The sequence below is a fragment of the Natrix helvetica genome, assembly GCF_964273705.1.
Source record: "Natrix helvetica genome assembly, chromosome: 12".
Taxonomy (NCBI): Eukaryota; Metazoa; Chordata; class Lepidosauria; order Squamata; family Natricidae; genus Natrix; species Natrix helvetica.
In genome coordinates, this window is record NC_138556.1 from 13,992,928 (window position 1) to 14,010,367 (window position 17,440).

The following is a 17,440-nucleotide window of genomic DNA, read 5'->3' on the forward strand; positions in this document are numbered from 1 at the left end:
AGATTTTGATAACGGAGGAACTTTAAAGTTTATTACTCTAGTTTGTCCTCATCTTATTTCTAGGCTGCTTCTTTTCCCCCCAGTTAATAAACACGTTAAAGGCTGCATCGGAAAGGAACGTGGTAGATTATGATCTGATAACCGCTTATATTATTATATACAGTTTTCTAGTAATGTTGTGAGAAAAAGAAAATGTACTGCACAGATGTATTAGTTGAAATCCATTCTATGTACCAAAATCTCACAGAAGGTTTAGAAGAACAGGTCTATTCTATTCAGGACTCTTTGCGCCAAGTAAGTGCAGAAGGTTTTTTTTGAAAATGTATTGAATTTGCTCAAAACTGAAGAGCGAATAGCTGAAATGGAGGGAACTGCGGTGGAAATATAATATAGACAGCCCTTGACTTACTGCTACAATTGAGCTCAACATTTCTGTTGCTAAGCAAGACAGTTGTTAAGTAAATTTTGCCCCATTTTGTGCCACAGTTGTTAAGTGAATCACTTCAATGGTTAAGTTAGTAGCACAGTGGTTGAGTGCATCTTGTTTCCACCTTGATTTTGCTTTTAAGAAGGTTGCAAAGGGGGATCACATGACCCCCGGGACACTGCAACCGTCATAAATATGAGTCATTTGCCAAGGGTCTGAATTTTGATCACATGACCAGGGAGAGGCTGCAATGGTCATGGGCAAAACGGTCATAAGTCACTTTTTTCAGTGCCATTGTAACTTTGAATGGTCACTAAAGTCAAGGACATTGTACATGAACTATCTGTTGCCTTTTCTCCCAAAAAACTAGTCCTGCACAGATTTGGTACCATTTCCATTCTACCTTCTGCTTAAAAAATATAAGTTAAATATTAGCATCTACTCCAAATTTGAGAGAAAGACAGTCTCTTCACAACAATACCATGATTTTAATACATGCTACGATATTACTCACAAACTGAACGGCTTGTTTGAAGTTTATTTTCAGCCAAAGAGCAGTAGTTAAAAATACACTGAAGTGCATTAATTACAGTTGTCTCACAATGCCTAAGGTAAGCAGTGTTTGGGTATGTGAGACAGATAACTGCTCTGTGATTGAGAAGGGGGATCAGCACCATTGGGGAAGGGAAAGCTCATACGGAAGAATTAAGATAGGCTCGCCCATGTCTTCTTAATTGTTTCTGAGAAGGAAATAATTGCATATCCTGGCTCATAGCAATGGCACGTAGACATATAGACCACTTCACAGTGATTTACAGCCCTCTCTAACCGTTTTACAGAGTCAGCCTCTTGCCCCCAACAATCTGGGTCCTCATTTTACCCACCTCAGAAGGATGGAAGGCAATGAACAGAGTTAGCCTGCAATACTGCGTTCTAACCACTGGTCCTATTGACCAAGTTGATCAAAATATAGTTCTTGAAGCTGAATCTCCTGGCAAGTAAGAGCAAACGGAAAATGGATCCACTTTTTAAAATTATTGTTTAAAACACAGTCCTCAAAGGTGCAGGTGTGCTAATTATTCAAGTAGCAAGCTTTCATAAGTTTATTCCTATAATGGCTCTTTTAAGTTCCCTAATTTCTTTCCTTACCTTACCTGTTTGTGCTCTCTAAGAAACATTTGTGGCAGAACAGCCAAATAGCAACCATTAGACTGACTTTGTAACTGCATCCTTAAGGTAGTTCTTTTAATGCAAACTCCTCTGGTATTAAAGTCTAGAGAGTAGGCAAGATATGTTTTAGTGTGAGGTATTTGTCCCGTATTCCCATATGTGTGTTTTCCTTTCAGCTACAGCAGCTATTGACAGACCTTCCTCATGACATGCTAGAAGACAGCGGAGATCAGCTTTCTGACTTCAGTGCAGCTGAAGAAAATGACCAGTAAGAAAGTAGTCACTTGACATCCCGAACCCCTTGCTCTGAAAAATGTTGTAACTACAAAATTGCATTCCAATGGAACGTACACATTATCTTCTGAAATCTATCAGGAAAAATGTTGTACTGTGTGTGTGTGTGTCTTGTGTGCGTGTGTGAAATCACAATAAGACTATACAAACAAATGGGTTTCTAAACCTCCTTTTTTTTCTGTATAGAGTGCATGAACCCTGGGATCAGGATGCCACCAAATGGAATGATCACCCAGTTGCAACAAACCCGAGTGTGAGTTTTATTTGAACTGCTTTTGTGCCAGCTTAAAACATCTCCCGGCTCATTCAAAAGTGAATATTAAAATATTGTTCCGTCTGATTTGTTAGAAGCTGAATATGGTGCTTTATCATCTGTCTGTCTGTCCGTCCATGCTTCCACTCTAATTCTCTCTACCTTATCTACCTATCTACCTAGTAGGCCATCATCATCTATCAGTCACCTATCATTTATCCATATCTATCTGTATCTCTGACTATCTGAATCTGTAATCATCTATCAATATCTCTATGTCTCTCTATCTCCTGCCTTTTCCTGTTTGTCTGTGTGTAACCTTCAACAGGGTGAACCACAAGTGGGCTAACTTACACAATGCGTCCAAAATCCGGGACCCATTACTCTCGTAGAATTGAAATTTGGCCAATATTGTAAAATATTTCTTGCGCTGTATAGCCCAACGTTGGCAAGTCTCAAGGAAGATACATCTCTGAACATAGCACCAATTTCTGCAGTAAAGGCAGTACATTAGACTTCTGAAGGCATGGGTGAATCTGTTAAGTTTCTGAAATAATAGCTAATACTGGTGGTTCTTCCTGATGCTGCACCTGAGAGCTTTTATGCTGGTTGCTATCCTGGCAATTACAGAACAACAGAACTGGAAGGAGCTTTGGAGGTCTTCTAGTCCAACCCTCTGCTCAGTTACGCTCAGAGTCATCTTCAGTTGTAAGGATCATTGAATAAACAAGTGAATTTAACATTTTTATTAGTTCTTATTCCCTAACCTCAGCTTGTTCCCTCTTTTACTCACACGAGTATGTTAATACTAGTCACGTTATCTAACTGAGATAGTGTCCGCTATATTCACTTGAACTGTTTATTCTCAGGATTATGGGCAGGACCAGAATGTGTTTGCCGACCGCTTTGTGTACGACCAGGGACACACTCCAAGTGAAATGCATGCGCATGACTGGCCTGTCCATCATAACCAGGCAGAAGATAAAAGCATGTTTGAGATCTCTGGCAGGGCCAGTGAAAACGGATCTGAAGATGTCTATCTTGGAGATGACTTCAAAGCCCCCAGCCATTACCCACAAAATGGGGTGTATGCTCTGCCGCCCAATTTTCGAGCCTTCACAAATGGCCACCAGCAAGACTTCAGTGACCAGCATGGCGTTGTACCAAACTTTGTTGATCCTCCACAGGAACCCTTGAAGGTAGGTCTGTGTGGATCGTCCTTCATTATTTGGTTGTGTCCCGGTTTTCATATTGTAGCAGTTAGCGGCGTTCCAGAATGAAGCTAAAATGGAATTATAACTTCTGCGTTGTTCGTTCATGATTTTTGAATACAAAATTAGAGCTTGTCTGAGAAAGAACGCAGCCTGATGTAGCTTGAGATCCTGGTTTGTTGTTCCTGTTGATACATAATCTGTTAATTACCTTGTAATTAACCTCAGATTCCCCCCCCCCTTTATTTAAAAAAATATATAATTTTAAAAATAGGAAACTGACGTGCTGCAACTTCTGGCGTCATGCTTATCTCCAAGAATGATTGTAGGCCCCAATGGGCTTCATAAGCTTCCTTAAATAAAAATCTCTGATTTTAGTAGCTTGCCTTGCTACGCAGAAAAACATTTTCATTTTCTGCAGAATGATTAATGAGCCGCTTGGGCGTCCTATTTGAACTCAGCTATATTTCTATTAATCTATTTTTACTATCGGCATTGTGGTCAAAAATGTATGTGGTCCCTAAAAAAATGATACTGAGTCATTTGGCACGAGATAGGCGGCAAATAAACTTCATAATCGTATTCTGCCCCATACATCCCTGCGACCAATCCGCTCGCACAGAGAGGGCCTCCTCCAGGTGCCGTCCACTAGACAGTGTCGGGGGGCGGCGCCTAGGAGTAGAGCCTTCTCTGTGGCGGGCCCAGCCCTGTGGAATGACCTCCCTCCGGATATTAGGAATACCTCTGACCTCCGCTCCTTTCGTATTAAGCTTAAGACCCACCTATTCCAAGCAGCTGGCCTGGCTCAACTTTGATCTAACCATATCGCTCCTGACGGGTTTTTAATTGGGTATTTTAATTATATTTAATTATTTAGGGGTTTTTTTAATCACTGTATTCTAATTGTTTTTTATTCATCAGCCGACCTCCTCCTTGTGTATGTCTCGGTATATGTCTCTGTTGTATGTTTGTTTTGTCCACATATTTATTTCATATGTTTCATTGTACGCCGCCCCGAGTCCTTCGGGAGAGGGTGCGGCTAAGAAATAAATATTTATTTATTTATTATTTATAATGAATAAATGGCACAGAATCTGTTGGCACTTTTTAATTAAAACTAAACAGGTACATAGTGCTTATAAATTGTATTGTTAAAGTTGCAGTATGGTGGTTCAGAAACCAACAGCCCATCTTTGGAGCCGTACAAAGTTGTGTATAAACCCTACCAGAAGAATGTTCAAAAAGCAGCCCCTATTTCATCAGAGGCAGAAGCATTTGAAGAAATGCAACAAGAATTTCTGGGCACTGGTGAAAGTAAGTATGTGCTTTTGATTATACGTGTTGAGCTAGAATCCTAGTTTTTTTCATTGAATCAGGTAATTGTTTATGAAGGTTTTCATCTCTTTTGGGAGTCTGATAAAAAGGCTTCTCACCTTTCTGCTACCTAAGTAAACCACAGTACATAATTTAAAAGAAGTATCAAGTAAAGACTGTCCAGCAAAACTTACGTACTTCTGTCAAGAAGAAATTCTTGTTCTTGGGGATTTTATTGAATTGTGCATTTGGTTGAGAAAACTCTACTGTATGCCTGATGTGCGGGAAACTTAATGTGAGTTGCAGGTTCTTCAGACAACAGGCAAATTCTACAGCTGCAGATTCTGAATAAAGCAAAAGAAAGAACTTTAGGAGAACTTAATAACCAGCTGGAAGAAAGAGCACAGCAAATTAGGTACCTTTCCCATCAGCTTGCAATTATGAAAGGTAAATATGTCCAAAAGATAAGACTGCAGAAGTATACTTGGGCCATGTCAAGTTCTGTTATATGATGTATTCACAGAATAACAGTTGGAAGGGAGGTTGGAGGTTTCTAGTTCATCCCCCTGCTCAAGTAGGGGACCCTAACCCAGAACTGATGGAGGACACTTCCCGTTTCCTTCACTTATTTGGTTAAAATTAAACCCATGTTAACCCATGTTATTAATTTAAACCCACTTAAGTTTTCTGGTTGTTGATTGATGAGAAACAATGTTTGAAATGTAGCAAATCCTGAGAGACATAAGTAAGCCTTCCTTCCTGCTTATGCTAAATTTAAGACAAGCCCAGTTGGGATTTTTTTCCCCCAAAAACAATGCATAACAGCCCATCCCAATGATTGAACGTGCTACTTTGCATGATCCACAGTGCAATAACCTCTGGTGATTTGGGGGAATTGCCTCCTAAACTGGGTGCCTAAATCTTGGGAGTGCTTGCTTGCTTAAGTATTGATATTTTCTGGATTAAAGATGCTTGCTTATTTGTCATATGTGGAACATTTTTTCAAACTTCATTCACTAACTATTTTGGGTAATAATGTTTTCTAAAATGCCATAAATTTGAGATTAAAACCTCAGAATTCTAGTCTTCTATTTTAGGGTTTTCGTGTCCCCCCCCCACCCCCACCCCCGCAAAGGGTATGTTGCAAATCTTAAAAAGTAACCGAACAGTAATGTAAATGTTTTTTTTTTTTTTTTTAAAGATGAAAAGGATGGCATGTTTCTTAGCCTCCAAGAAAGTCAAAAGCTCTACCAAAATAGCAAGGAAAGGGAAGTTCAACTTGAAGGCCAAATAAAAGCTCTCGAAAGCCAAATTCAGACTCTGACAGCTAATGAGGAGCAGGTAGGATAATACGTTTGATCGTGTAAGGGCTTTGAAACTGCTTGCTAAATAATTCATTTAGGGGGTAGATGAAACAGTAAAAGCTCAAAAATGCAGAGTGTCATTCCTCAAGCAAACCATGGAGCACATTCTGTCTTCTGAAAAGCTGAATATGGAGATGAAATTATGGGAAAACCAACATGTATTGAGTTAAGGTAACGTGGCTTGTTGGTTTTACGTTGATTTTGGCTCAGCACGTTGTAGGAACATAGCTATTATGGTTAGTAAACTATTATTTATAGCTTGGAGTGTTGCGTAGACAGTAAACCATGCTTAAACCATGACATACATGATAGGGGGAATTAATCATATTCAAACTTTAAGGTTGCGGCAATATAGTTGAGTACATTTCTCCTCCAACAATGCTTGACCTACAGCCAAATTGGAGTAAAGACAATACAGATGTCCCTCTCTTACTGACTCTTTTGTTTAACAACCATTCAAAGTTACCACTATATATAAAAAAATATTGCTGTGCGAGGCCATGTTGTTAGACATTGTTTTTCCTTTGCATCGTGTTTCTCAGCGTGCTGGAAAAGAGATTTGTCGCTAATTTATTTATCCTAGTGTAGTTCTAGCAATATCTTTATATTGATTGAGAGTTTGCTTACAACATATTAAAGGGAGCTGGGTTACCATTTTGAATTAAATCCCATATCTCTATGACCCGTGGTGGCGCAGTGGTTAGAATGCAGTATTGCAGGCCAATTCTGCCGACTGTCAGCAGTTTGATTCTCATCAGCTCTAAGTTGACTCAGCCTTCCATCCTTCCGAGGTTGGTTAAATGAGGACCCAGATTGTTGGGGGCAATACGCCGACTCTGTTAACCGCTTAGAGAGGGCTGTAAAAGCACCATGAAGTACTTTTAAGTCTTAAGTGCTATTGCCGTTGCATTCTTTTGTTTGCAGTTGATCAAACAATCCAAAGTGGCAGAAGTTGCCATGGAAAGTATGCAGCAGCAGCTCTTGGAACTTCGCCGTTCCGACGCTCTTCAGCGTGCAAGGGAGCAACACGAGGCTATCGTTGCCGCGCTCAAGCAGAAACTGGAAGAGCAGACTTCATCTTTGCAACAGAAACTCGATGTGAAGAATGCATCCCTCCAGGAGCAGGTCAGATCCTTCCTCCCAGTACGAAAATACTCTCACAAGGCATTCACATTACGAAATGTCGTTTTCTCTGCTCAATAAGCTTCATAGCCCCAAATCTTCATTTGCTAATTCAGGTAGTCCTCGACTTACAACAGTTCACTCAATGATGGCACAACGGCACTGAAAAGAGTGACTTCTGGCTGTTTTTCACCCTTAACGGCCATTACAGCATTCCCATGGACTGCTGGATCAGAATTCAGACACTTGGCAAGTGGTTCATATTTATGACGGTTGCAGTGTTCCGGGGTCTTGTGATCCCCTTTTGCGACCTTCTGATAAACCAAGTCAATTCGGAAGGCAGAGTCACTTAACAACTGGATTACTAACTTAACATCTGCAGTGATTCACTTAACAGCTGTGGCAAGAAAAGCCGTAAACTGGAGCAAACGTCTCACTTAGCAACATACATGTTGGGCTCAATTGTTGTAAGTCAAGGACAACCTGTATTATGCTTTATTTCAGTATGAGCAGGAGTAAAATAAGAGCAAATATCAGAATGAGTGTCTTTGCCTCTGTATTTTAAAGACTGAATATCAAATCCAAAATATCTTTAGCTCCCTGTAGTAGTACTAATTTAAACATATTTTATAATATAGACAATAAATTAATACTTTTATTTCTAGATATACCCTATTATTTGTCACTTGGGACCTGAATGTTTTCTCCAGGGCTATGTAGCTTTTTAAGTAGAGCTCAGAAAAATACAGAAGCAGAAAAAATAGAATAAATTATCAATGGAACAGAATTTTTGCTAGTAATATATAAACATTATGTAAGTAAAGATGAATAGCAAAGTTTATTGGATGAATATGTAGGTGAAATTTATGAAGGCTTATAAGTTGTGCTCCATTTGTATCAGATAGAAATTTGTTGCCATCTAAAGGAGCATGTGAAACAGCTTGAAAGAACTCTTGAAGGAAGTAAATTAGAAAAAAACGAAATAATAAATCGTCTCTCAAGAAGTCTAGAAGAAAGCCAAAACCAGTGTGCAAATTTATTACAAACAGGTGTGTTGTTTTTGCTTTTTTTTTAAAAAAAACCCATCCTCAACTATATTTAAAGTCACCTTTGCAGTAGTCATCATAGCAAGATTAGTTTAGTCTTATTAGTTTAATCTCACTTCTCAAATTTTCTTACACGACTAATGTCTGAAACACAGCATTTTGTGTGTGTGTGCTTAAAACAGGAGTGGGAAACTATGGCCCTTTTATGACTTGTGGACATCAACTCTCACAATTCCTGAGCCAGCCATGCTCTGGTTAAAAATCATAAAAGGGCCATAGTTTTCTCCCTCTGGCTCTGGCAGCTGAAAATCTGCCGCCAGAGGCCTCATGTTAGAAAGGGAAAAATGGAAGGTGTAATTTCAAACTTCTTCTAAAATTTAGTCTTGCATAATAAAGTGAATAAGCAGTGGCAAATTTCACAGAATGGTACTCAAGTACCATTCCCTAACCAATCCAGGCTTTAAAGAAAAATCCTGCTGGCTAAGAAGTAGCATGCCATGCTTCTCCGAAGGATATTTAAAGTGGATTATTTAGACATCACCTTCTTTTATTTTTAATCCTCCACTCTATCAAGGCAGCCTTGCCTAGCAGCTTCACAGTTTCTTTCGCCTTCGGGTGTGCTAAAGCAGGGATCCCCAACCTTTTGGACCTCAGGGACCACTAAATCCATAATTTGAAATCCCGCAGACCACTAATATGATCTGCCTAATGACTGGCTAGGTAGTCATGCGACTGGATGGGCGTGGCCAACTTGATGTCACTCATGTTGAGGGACGTCTCTCTGGCCTCTACTCGCCCCTCCCCTCCCAGCCACTCCTCACCTGCCCGCCCGGGCTCCTTAGGGCCCCAATAGGAAGCAGTTGTTGGAGCTAAGCAGCCCCCAGGAGAAAGAGTTGGCAAAACAGCTCAGTTCAAATTGGATTGGACTGAGAAGGAGGCTCAGCAGAAGCACCACACTGAGGACTATGAGCATAGGCTTTCCAAGCAGAGGAAAGACCTGCGGGAGTGCAAGGCCAGGTACTGGCGCCTGGATGCTCAGTGGGCTGAGATGGTCAGCCAGTTCCAGGCCATGATGCAGTCCCACTGGACCAGGGCCCTCCGGCTCTTTGCCACCAGTGACGCTTCCCTCCAGCCCTTGCTCAAAGACTTGCACCAGGAGGCTGAAGCAGACCCCAAGTTGGAATTTCTACCCCCTTCTGTTCCACACAAAAAGACCCCGAAGGGGGAGACTGCAGACATTCATTGCATGTATCTGGCCCGGGGGCTGTAGTTTGAGGACCCCTAATTTAGTGCAATATGAAAAATGCAAATAATTTTTCTGCAGACCACCAAAATTTTCTCGTGGACCACCAGCTGGTGACCGCTGTGCTGAAGAAAAGCAAATATACTTGACCTACTTCTCTGTCATTATTTAAATTTTAATATAGGAGATAAGCTAAAACGAAATTACACAGTTCCAAGAGCTAGAAACAAAAAAGTTCTGACCCTTTGCACCATATAACTACAATATCCCTGTACTTTCCTTGAACCCAGAGCATGGTTTAAATGAGTGAAAACAGGCTGTTTCCGTTGACCTTGTATCTTTTTCTCTTAAATATTTTTTAGCTTATATTCATACCTTCGTTCTTATTCCTTCCAGGCTTAGTAACGGAGACGAATCAATTACGTCTGCAACTTCAACAAGCTCACTCTGCACAGTTGTTAGGCAATGAGATGAACAAAGCTCTTCAGGTTCATAGTTTTTTTTTTCTTTTCTTAAATATTGTAGGAATGAATTGATGTGGATCGGTATAAAAATTAAAAGTGCCATAGAAGAAATGCCTCCACTGGAGAATATAGCTCAATGGAAAGCAGATGACTGTTTTATTCTAGAGTGTTCAAAATGAGATTGAGTTTATTTCCCGTTTACCTGACTCTAACTGAATATCCCTACTTATAGGAAGAGATAAAGGAACTAAAAGAAGAAATTGTTCTATATGAATCAGCCGCAAAACATGGCGTGTTTCTGAATGATCCAGGTGGAAATCTAAATGTGGAATTAACAGATTCGTACGTAGATTTGGGCATTAAGCAAATCAGCAAGAAGACCAGATTACAGAGGTAATTACAGATTAATGCCCTTGTCATTTAAAACAAAACACGTATTAAAGAACTTTCACAGGGGATATTTGTCCACTTTCTCAGCTTCTTCCAATTGCTGCATTTGCAAATAATGTAAGATCCCCCTCTCCCTCAGGCTAAAATAATTTTACATGAGAACTTTCACTGCGTCTCCTTCAAGAAACAAAATGGGAGACATTTTGGTATGCATATTTTCTTTATAGCATAGCTTTGGTATGTTGTATTCTCTTAAGCCCTTAGCATCCAGTACCATGCCACTTCGGGTGTTGATTAATACACACACACACACACACTCTTTTGAAACTTCCTCCAAGCATCATGGAATGAATTAACACAATAAGACTTGAGCTCCGCGCAACGAGATGAGTTCCTGTTCCTTGCTCCAGCTCCTGCTACCTAGCAGTTCGATAGCATGCAAATAGATTAATAGGTATCATTTTCATTTGAGACTAGTACTAGATCAAAATAAGACATAACTGCCCCCATCTCCATGCTTAATCGTGGTTTGTTCAGCCATAATTGTTTGGGTTCACACAAGTGAAAATTAAATAAGCCTGTTATGACCTGGTTCACGTATCATGTTAAGACATAGCTGCTTCTACTTTGTTTTTTAAAAAATTAACTACAATAGCTAGATTCACACAGCAGATGAAACCATCATTGGTATCCGAAAGCACTGTCATTTTTCTGCAGTGGATGAGTGCATTGTCTAAACACAATTAGATTTCAGTGTGGCTGAAAAGCAAATTATAACAACAGAAAATTTAATTCGGGGTAGTTCATGTGCAACCTTAGGTAGTCATTTTCTACAGTTCAGAATTTCTAATACAATCTATATGATTTCACTTCTCACCTCTCTCATCTTTAATATTTGACAGTTGTCCATTGAATAAAGAAACCGATAAAGGACTTCCTAAAGACGAAATAATTTTAGAGCTGAAGGTTGAAATGGAGCGTTTACTGAGCAGTAACAAAACAAAGAGGAGCCGGATTTCTCGACTGCAAAACGACCTTGAAGATTGTCACAAGGCCATACAAGAACTGAAGCAGCAGCTGGTAAAGCCAAATGTATGCGAGAGGTGTTAACTTATTTTGCATGTCAATAACTTCAATAGGAATATAATTTTCTATTTTATGAAAGTGGCTGTTAGTGACCTGTTATCAAAAGACCCCAATAAAGGAAATAGGAGACAGCAAATACAATAAAAATTCTTATTTTAAGATTCAGAGGTATATTTCATGAGCAATTTGGAACATGAATAGCCACCAGAGCATTACTTACATCAATAACCCATTGCAATGAGGTCCAGAGATGATAGCTGGGTCCTTACAAGGAACAGGTATGCCAGTGGCCTTGAACACATCCCAAGACACTCTTTTTATACTTTTCTGCACACTTTTTACAATTTCCTTTTACTGACCGTCAGTTTGCACATCAGTTAGCACATTCTTGCGTGTACATGTGAAATCTTCTTCCATCTGCTTGCTTTCAGTTCTCTTATTTCTCAATATCTTAATGTCCTGTATTCAAAATAGCTTCTGAAACTGCTTTCTTTGCAAATAGATGTTATACATTGCTTTAGTACAGCGGATTGCAAATATTGCTTTATTCTTGAGTAATCATTTTAGCTAAGCTTGTTAATACATATGGCAATTCGTTTGAGGCCTAACTTTATTTTGCGCCTTTACAGTCAAACTCTTAATTTTCCCCCCTTACAGACTGTAATGAAGATTACCTTTTCTCTCTCTTTCATATAGACATTCAAAAGTTAGCACTTTAGCTCTGGTTTTTTAAATTTATTGGACAAAATGCAGTGATTGTGGTGAATTGGAGTTGCTAGAAATTTTTTTTACTTGGCCAGATTGGGTGATATTTCCAATTTATCCAACCTAATCATTTTTTCTCGTTGTACTTGCATAGCTCAGTTATGACTGACTTTGTCTCAGTTTCCCCCAGGGGTAGCTTTGATGAAAATACAAGTTTCACCACAACTTCGGAATGCATTGGGTGGACAACTTGTTTTGATAAGGAATACGCAAGAAATATTGCAGTGAATTGTGAATTAATATTTGGAAGACAGGATGTTGGCTGTTAGCAGAATAAGCTGCTGCTTGCAGAAATCCCTCAAGAAAAGATTACTGTAGAGAACCTGAAATCTTCCAGATGTTGCTGACTTTCAAACTCCAGAAAGCTCCCATTGGCTTTGCTGAATGAGAGTGCTGAGAATTTCAGTTAAGCCACAGGTTTCTAACATCTGAGTAAAAAAAACCCAGAAACATTAGTGATGAAACAAAATTGCTGCTTTGTTTGCTGTCAAAAAAGTGAATTTTTAAGTAATTGTTTGTTTTATAAGCGCTCCCTGCCAAAAATCTGATGGAGGGAGACAGTTTCTACTCAGAGCTTAGAAAGCTCACGGAGAGAAAGCAGCCTTGTAGTAGAGGATTTGGAAAGCTGTAGGAAGAAAAAGAACGATGACAAGGGATTAGACAGATATAATTGAAGTAGCTAACACTCAACAATCACGTAAGCAATAAACATTCATTTTTTTTTCCTTGAGAAATGTGCTTTGAAAGCTAGAGCACGCTTCAAACATCCCGTTAAAACATTCTATGTTTTTCCTTGTAATTCTTCATTCTTCACAAAGATGCCTTCTTGGGCAGCTATGATCTGTACATGATACTAATATATCCATGTGGGAAGCACTAAAGTGCTTCTGTGATGAAAGGATTTGCTGGTAACATCATCATTGCCAGGGGGCGCCCAGTTGGGGGCTCCTTCTGCATCCCTGTGAAGTTGTCCCCCCAAAGTGGTACCCATTTATCTACTCGCGGTCACCTGATTTCGAACTGCTGAGTCAGCAGGAGCTGGAGCCTGTGACGGGCGCTCGCTCACGCTGTGGCAGCAACGGGTCTCGAACACAAGCCTGCCGATCATCAGCCCAGCGTTCTAACCTGCACTCCCCTATCTGTATGTGATATCCTTACAGATTTATTTCGTGCTATAGTTATTTGGTGCTGTAGTTTGGCTGGCTGCCCTAGTTGGCTAGTGTATGATATGGCTGACTACACTTGACTGCCCACAGCGGTCCAAACTGTACCCTTGATGTAAAGGCATATTGACCTAGAGGTAAAACTACTCAGCTTTAGAGATCCCTATTTGTCTGTTGTACCATTGGAGCATTTTTGAACGCTACCCATTCCTGAGTGGTGCGGAATTTATTTAACCCACAAATTTGTCCTTTGGGGTTTCGCATATGATCAGCCATCCAATAAAATGGGATTGTTTTGGACACAGATTTATCTCCAGGGGCTTGGAGTGGCGCGGTGGCCTAGAGGTGGAGCTCTCGCCTCACAATCAGGAGGCTGTGAGTTCAATCCCAGGTAGAGGCAGATATTTCTCTCTGTCTGGGCACGATGAGAATAGATCTACTGAACAAAACTCTGCATTGGCGACAAGAAGGGCATCCGGCCAATAAACACTCAGCTCCATTCAGTTACCCAGACTCCACCCTGATGCAGGGAACTACGGGATCATTAAAAGACCCCCCAAAAAAAGTTGTCTACCCATTTCTATCCTGCTTGCTGTGTTTTTGTTGCTCCTTTCCCTGTTGCAGCAGAGATAGGACAGAACACTTGAGTAGATTATTCTCAGATAGCAAGACATACAATTGCACTGTCATATTGCCCAGTCCTCCATTAATCTTACCTTGTTCCATTAAACACCAACTTTCTTCTATACCAAATAGTTAAAGAAACACAGCCTAATGATAGCTTGAGATCAACCCTGACTGCTCTTTAGAAGGCCAGATCATGAAGATGAAACTCAGATACTTTGGCCACCTAATGAGAAGGAGGACTCCCTGGAGAAGAGCCTCATGCTGGGAACAATTGAGGGCAAAAGAAGAAGGGGAGGACAGAGAATGAGGTGGCTGAATGGAGTCACCGAAGCAGTTGGCATGAGGTTAAATGGACTCCAGAGGATGGTAGAGGACAGGAAGGCCTGGAGGAACGTTGTCCATGGGGTCGCAATGGGTTGGACATGACATAGCAACTAACAACAACAAATGCTTTCTTATCTTTACCATCTCCTATAAATTGGAGTGGGACGGTATACATTTTTATAATAGGTTCTTGGTTGTATAAAATGCCTTCTGATGAGGGAGTGACTTCAGCTAAGAAGTAACAAGTATTCTCTGAACTTCCATTTTATATTAGGCCAAAGGGAAAAACATGGAGAGTCCATCTGATTCCACTGATTGTCGCTCCTCCGATGAAATGCTGAGGCTCAAAAAGGAAAACCAGGAATTGCAAGAGGAGATTGAGGTACTTTGTCTCATGTCTCAGGATGAACTATCATTAGTGTCTGATTGGATAAGATACTCCCATGCCGTGATCCTATTTGGGAGGGAAGATAAAACGAGAGGATTTGTCTTTATAAAAATCAGACAAATCTGTTTAAGGTTAATTAGTTTCTGTAAACTAAAGAGCAGCAAGTGGACCACATGTGACATCTTCAGAGCGAATGAAAACTGAGAGAAAGCCACAATTCACAAAGATAGGCCTTAAGTGTCCCTCTCACGAAAATCGTAGCATCCTCTACTCCAGGGGCGTCAAACTCACGTCGTCACGGCTGCCTCATGTGACATATTGGGACTTGCTAAACCAGGGGGTGTGGCCAGCGCGTGATGCAGCGGGCTGGGAGTTTGACAGCCCTACGCACAGAAATGCCTGTTTGTTGAAAGGCATTCATAACAGTCCTTGGAAAACCAATAGAATAACAGGATTGTTGGGGACCTTTGAAGTCTTTTAATCCAACACCCTGCTTAGGCAGGAAATCCTACACCAAATGGTTGTCCAATCTCTTCTTCAAACTTTCCAGTGTTAGAGCACCTACAACTTCTGGAGGCAAGTTGTTCCACTGGTTAATTGTTCTCACTGTTAGGAAATTTCTCCTTAGTTCTAGGTTAGATCTCTCCTTGATTAGTTTCCACCCGTTGCTTCTTATCCTGCCCTCAGGTGCTTTGGAGAGTCCTTAACCAAGCTGAAGTTCCACCCAACATTAGATAGCTATGTGGCTAGAAACCCATGAAATTAACTCTCCGATTCATTACGGGTCACAACTTGGAAAATGTTGATTTGCCTTATATTGTGTATGCAGAGAACTGTGTTAAGTGATGGTAGCAATAAAAATCAGGAGTCTGAAGCATCTTTTCTTTCTAACACATTTTAAAAAAATATGAGCTATCTCTGATGTTGAGGGCCATTTTTATGCAACACACATAGAATGAATAATGGCTTGTTTTAAGAGACATATTACGCACTCCCTAAAGAGAAATGCATTTTCTAAAAACTTTTTTTTACCGCTGCTTATTTTCTTCATTGTAATTCTTTTTTCTTTTGTTTTTGCATCTATGGCCTAGATAGGAATCTTACGAATTTTTCTGTCCCGTCTCAAGGGTCTGATAATGTTGTTTATAATACGTAATTCTTAAAAGCCAGAAAGATTAAGCGTTGGAGTGCAATGCCATATTAACACAACCTGCGTGCTGCCAAAAACGATTGCAGCAGCCTGGAAATATGTTTCAAAGAAATAAAATATGAGGTCATGTTTAATACTCTCTCTCTCTCTCTCTTTCGTCAGAGCCATAATGCACGTATTCAGGAACTTCTGGAAGGCAAGGAGCACCTGAAAAATGCCAATCAAGACCTGTGCAGTCAAATGAGGCAAATGATCCAAGACTCCGATCGGGATAAACAAGAAGCCCTCGACAGGTGACTTGGGAGGGAAAGTTGAAGTAAATGTGGAGTGGTCTTTATTGATCTTAAATTACCTTCTGTTTTTCTGTTTGGAGGAAACAATGTAAGTAATGATGGTCTTTGTGGCTTAAGATCAGAGGTGGCATTCAGTCAGTTCTGGCAAACCGGTAGTGGAAATTTTGAGTAGTTTGGAGAACCGGCAAATACCACCTCTGGCTGGTAAAACAGAAGCTCTTCTGGAGAACTTTCGGTGGTTAACTGAGCGACAGTGTCTTTATCATAATACACTTACCTTTTATGTACCGTGCTCTTCAGATTTGGATACATGTGGCCGGTGAAGCTTCATTTATACTATCCTATAAGCCCTGACCGGGGCGGCGGTGGCTCAGTGGCTGAGCTTGTTGACAGAAAGATCAGCAGTTCAGCAGTTCGAATCCCTAGCATAGGCGTGACCAGTAGTGGGATTCAGTTTTTTTGAATACTGGTTCTGTGGGCGTGGCTTGGTGGGCGTGGCAGGGGAAGGATCCTGTAAAGTCTCCATTCCCTCCCCACTCCAGGGAAAGGATACTGCAAAATCTCCACTCCCTCCCCACTCCAGGGGAAGGATATTGCAAAATCTCCATTCCTTCCCGATCAGCTGGGACTGGGGAGGCAGAGAATATATAGGGTAGGGCCAGTCAGAGGTGGTATTTACCGGTTCTCCGAACTACTCAAAATTTCCGCTACCGGTTCTCCAGAACTGATCAGAACTTGCTGAATGCTACCTCTGACTGAGACGTCTTTGGACAGCGGTGGCTCTTCGGCTTTGAAACGGAGAAGAGTATTGCCCCTAAAGTCGGGAACGATTAGCACATATGTGCGAGGGAAACCTTTACCTATAAGCCCTGGACTTTTCCAAGCAATAAATTCAGTGTTTCCTTTTCCTCCTCCAGGTGTGAAAGAACCTACCACCAACATTACGAAGACACAAAGAAAAAGCTGCTTGAGGAGACTGCAGGAAAACATGCTGCAGAGAAAGAGAAGCTCATCCACGCTTACGAAGAGAACATTGCTCAGTTAAAGTATGAATGTATTGGAACAGTTAAAACGGAAACATCTGAAATAGGTTTATCCTCCATGGAGGTTTCTTGTCCTGACGGACGTCGTCTTCCATGTCATGTTTTTGTCTTCTTCTCCAAGGTTGGACATCGATGACCTGAACAAAGAGATGATTGTAGTGAAAGAATGTTACCTCGCCGTCTGCAAGGAGAAAGATGGGCAGGCCGCCCTTCTGAAAGCAGCATTTGAACAAGAGCAGCAGCAGAGGGAGGGAAAGGTAGAGAGGTCCAAACGACCTTCGTTTATGGCAGAGAGAACAGTTG

General features: G+C 40.8%; 1 protein-coding gene across 3 annotated transcripts in view; it reads left to right on the forward strand.

Moving 5' to 3' along the window:
* The window catches only part of CEP152 (centrosomal protein 152), a 34,464-nt gene that overhangs the window by 2,584 nt on the left and 14,440 nt on the right, over window positions 1-17,440 (forward strand). Inside the window, exons 3-17 of one of the 3 annotated variants that reach the window (XM_081964560.1) lie at window positions 1,774-1,865; window positions 2,078-2,144; window positions 3,014-3,343; window positions 4,513-4,669; window positions 4,976-5,116; window positions 5,871-6,010; window positions 6,958-7,158; window positions 8,057-8,204; window positions 9,841-9,932; window positions 10,141-10,301; window positions 11,201-11,390; window positions 14,538-14,645; window positions 15,964-16,094; window positions 17,012-17,140; window positions 17,259-17,394. In XM_081964560.1, coding sequence (XP_081820686.1) covers window positions 1,774-1,865; window positions 2,078-2,144; window positions 3,014-3,343; window positions 4,513-4,669; window positions 4,976-5,116; window positions 5,871-6,010; window positions 6,958-7,158; window positions 8,057-8,204; window positions 9,841-9,932; window positions 10,141-10,301; window positions 11,201-11,390; window positions 14,538-14,645; window positions 15,964-16,094; window positions 17,012-17,140; window positions 17,259-17,394 — 2,223 coding nt within the window. Of the gene's footprint in view, window positions 1-1,773; window positions 1,866-2,077; window positions 2,145-2,995; window positions 3,344-4,512; window positions 4,670-4,975; window positions 5,117-5,870; window positions 6,011-6,957; window positions 7,159-8,056; window positions 8,205-9,840; window positions 9,933-10,140; window positions 10,302-11,200; window positions 11,391-14,537; window positions 14,646-15,963; window positions 16,095-17,011; window positions 17,141-17,258; window positions 17,395-17,440 lie in introns of those variants that run through there. The other 2 variants (XM_081964559.1, XM_081964558.1) reach the window with 2 other exon arrangements.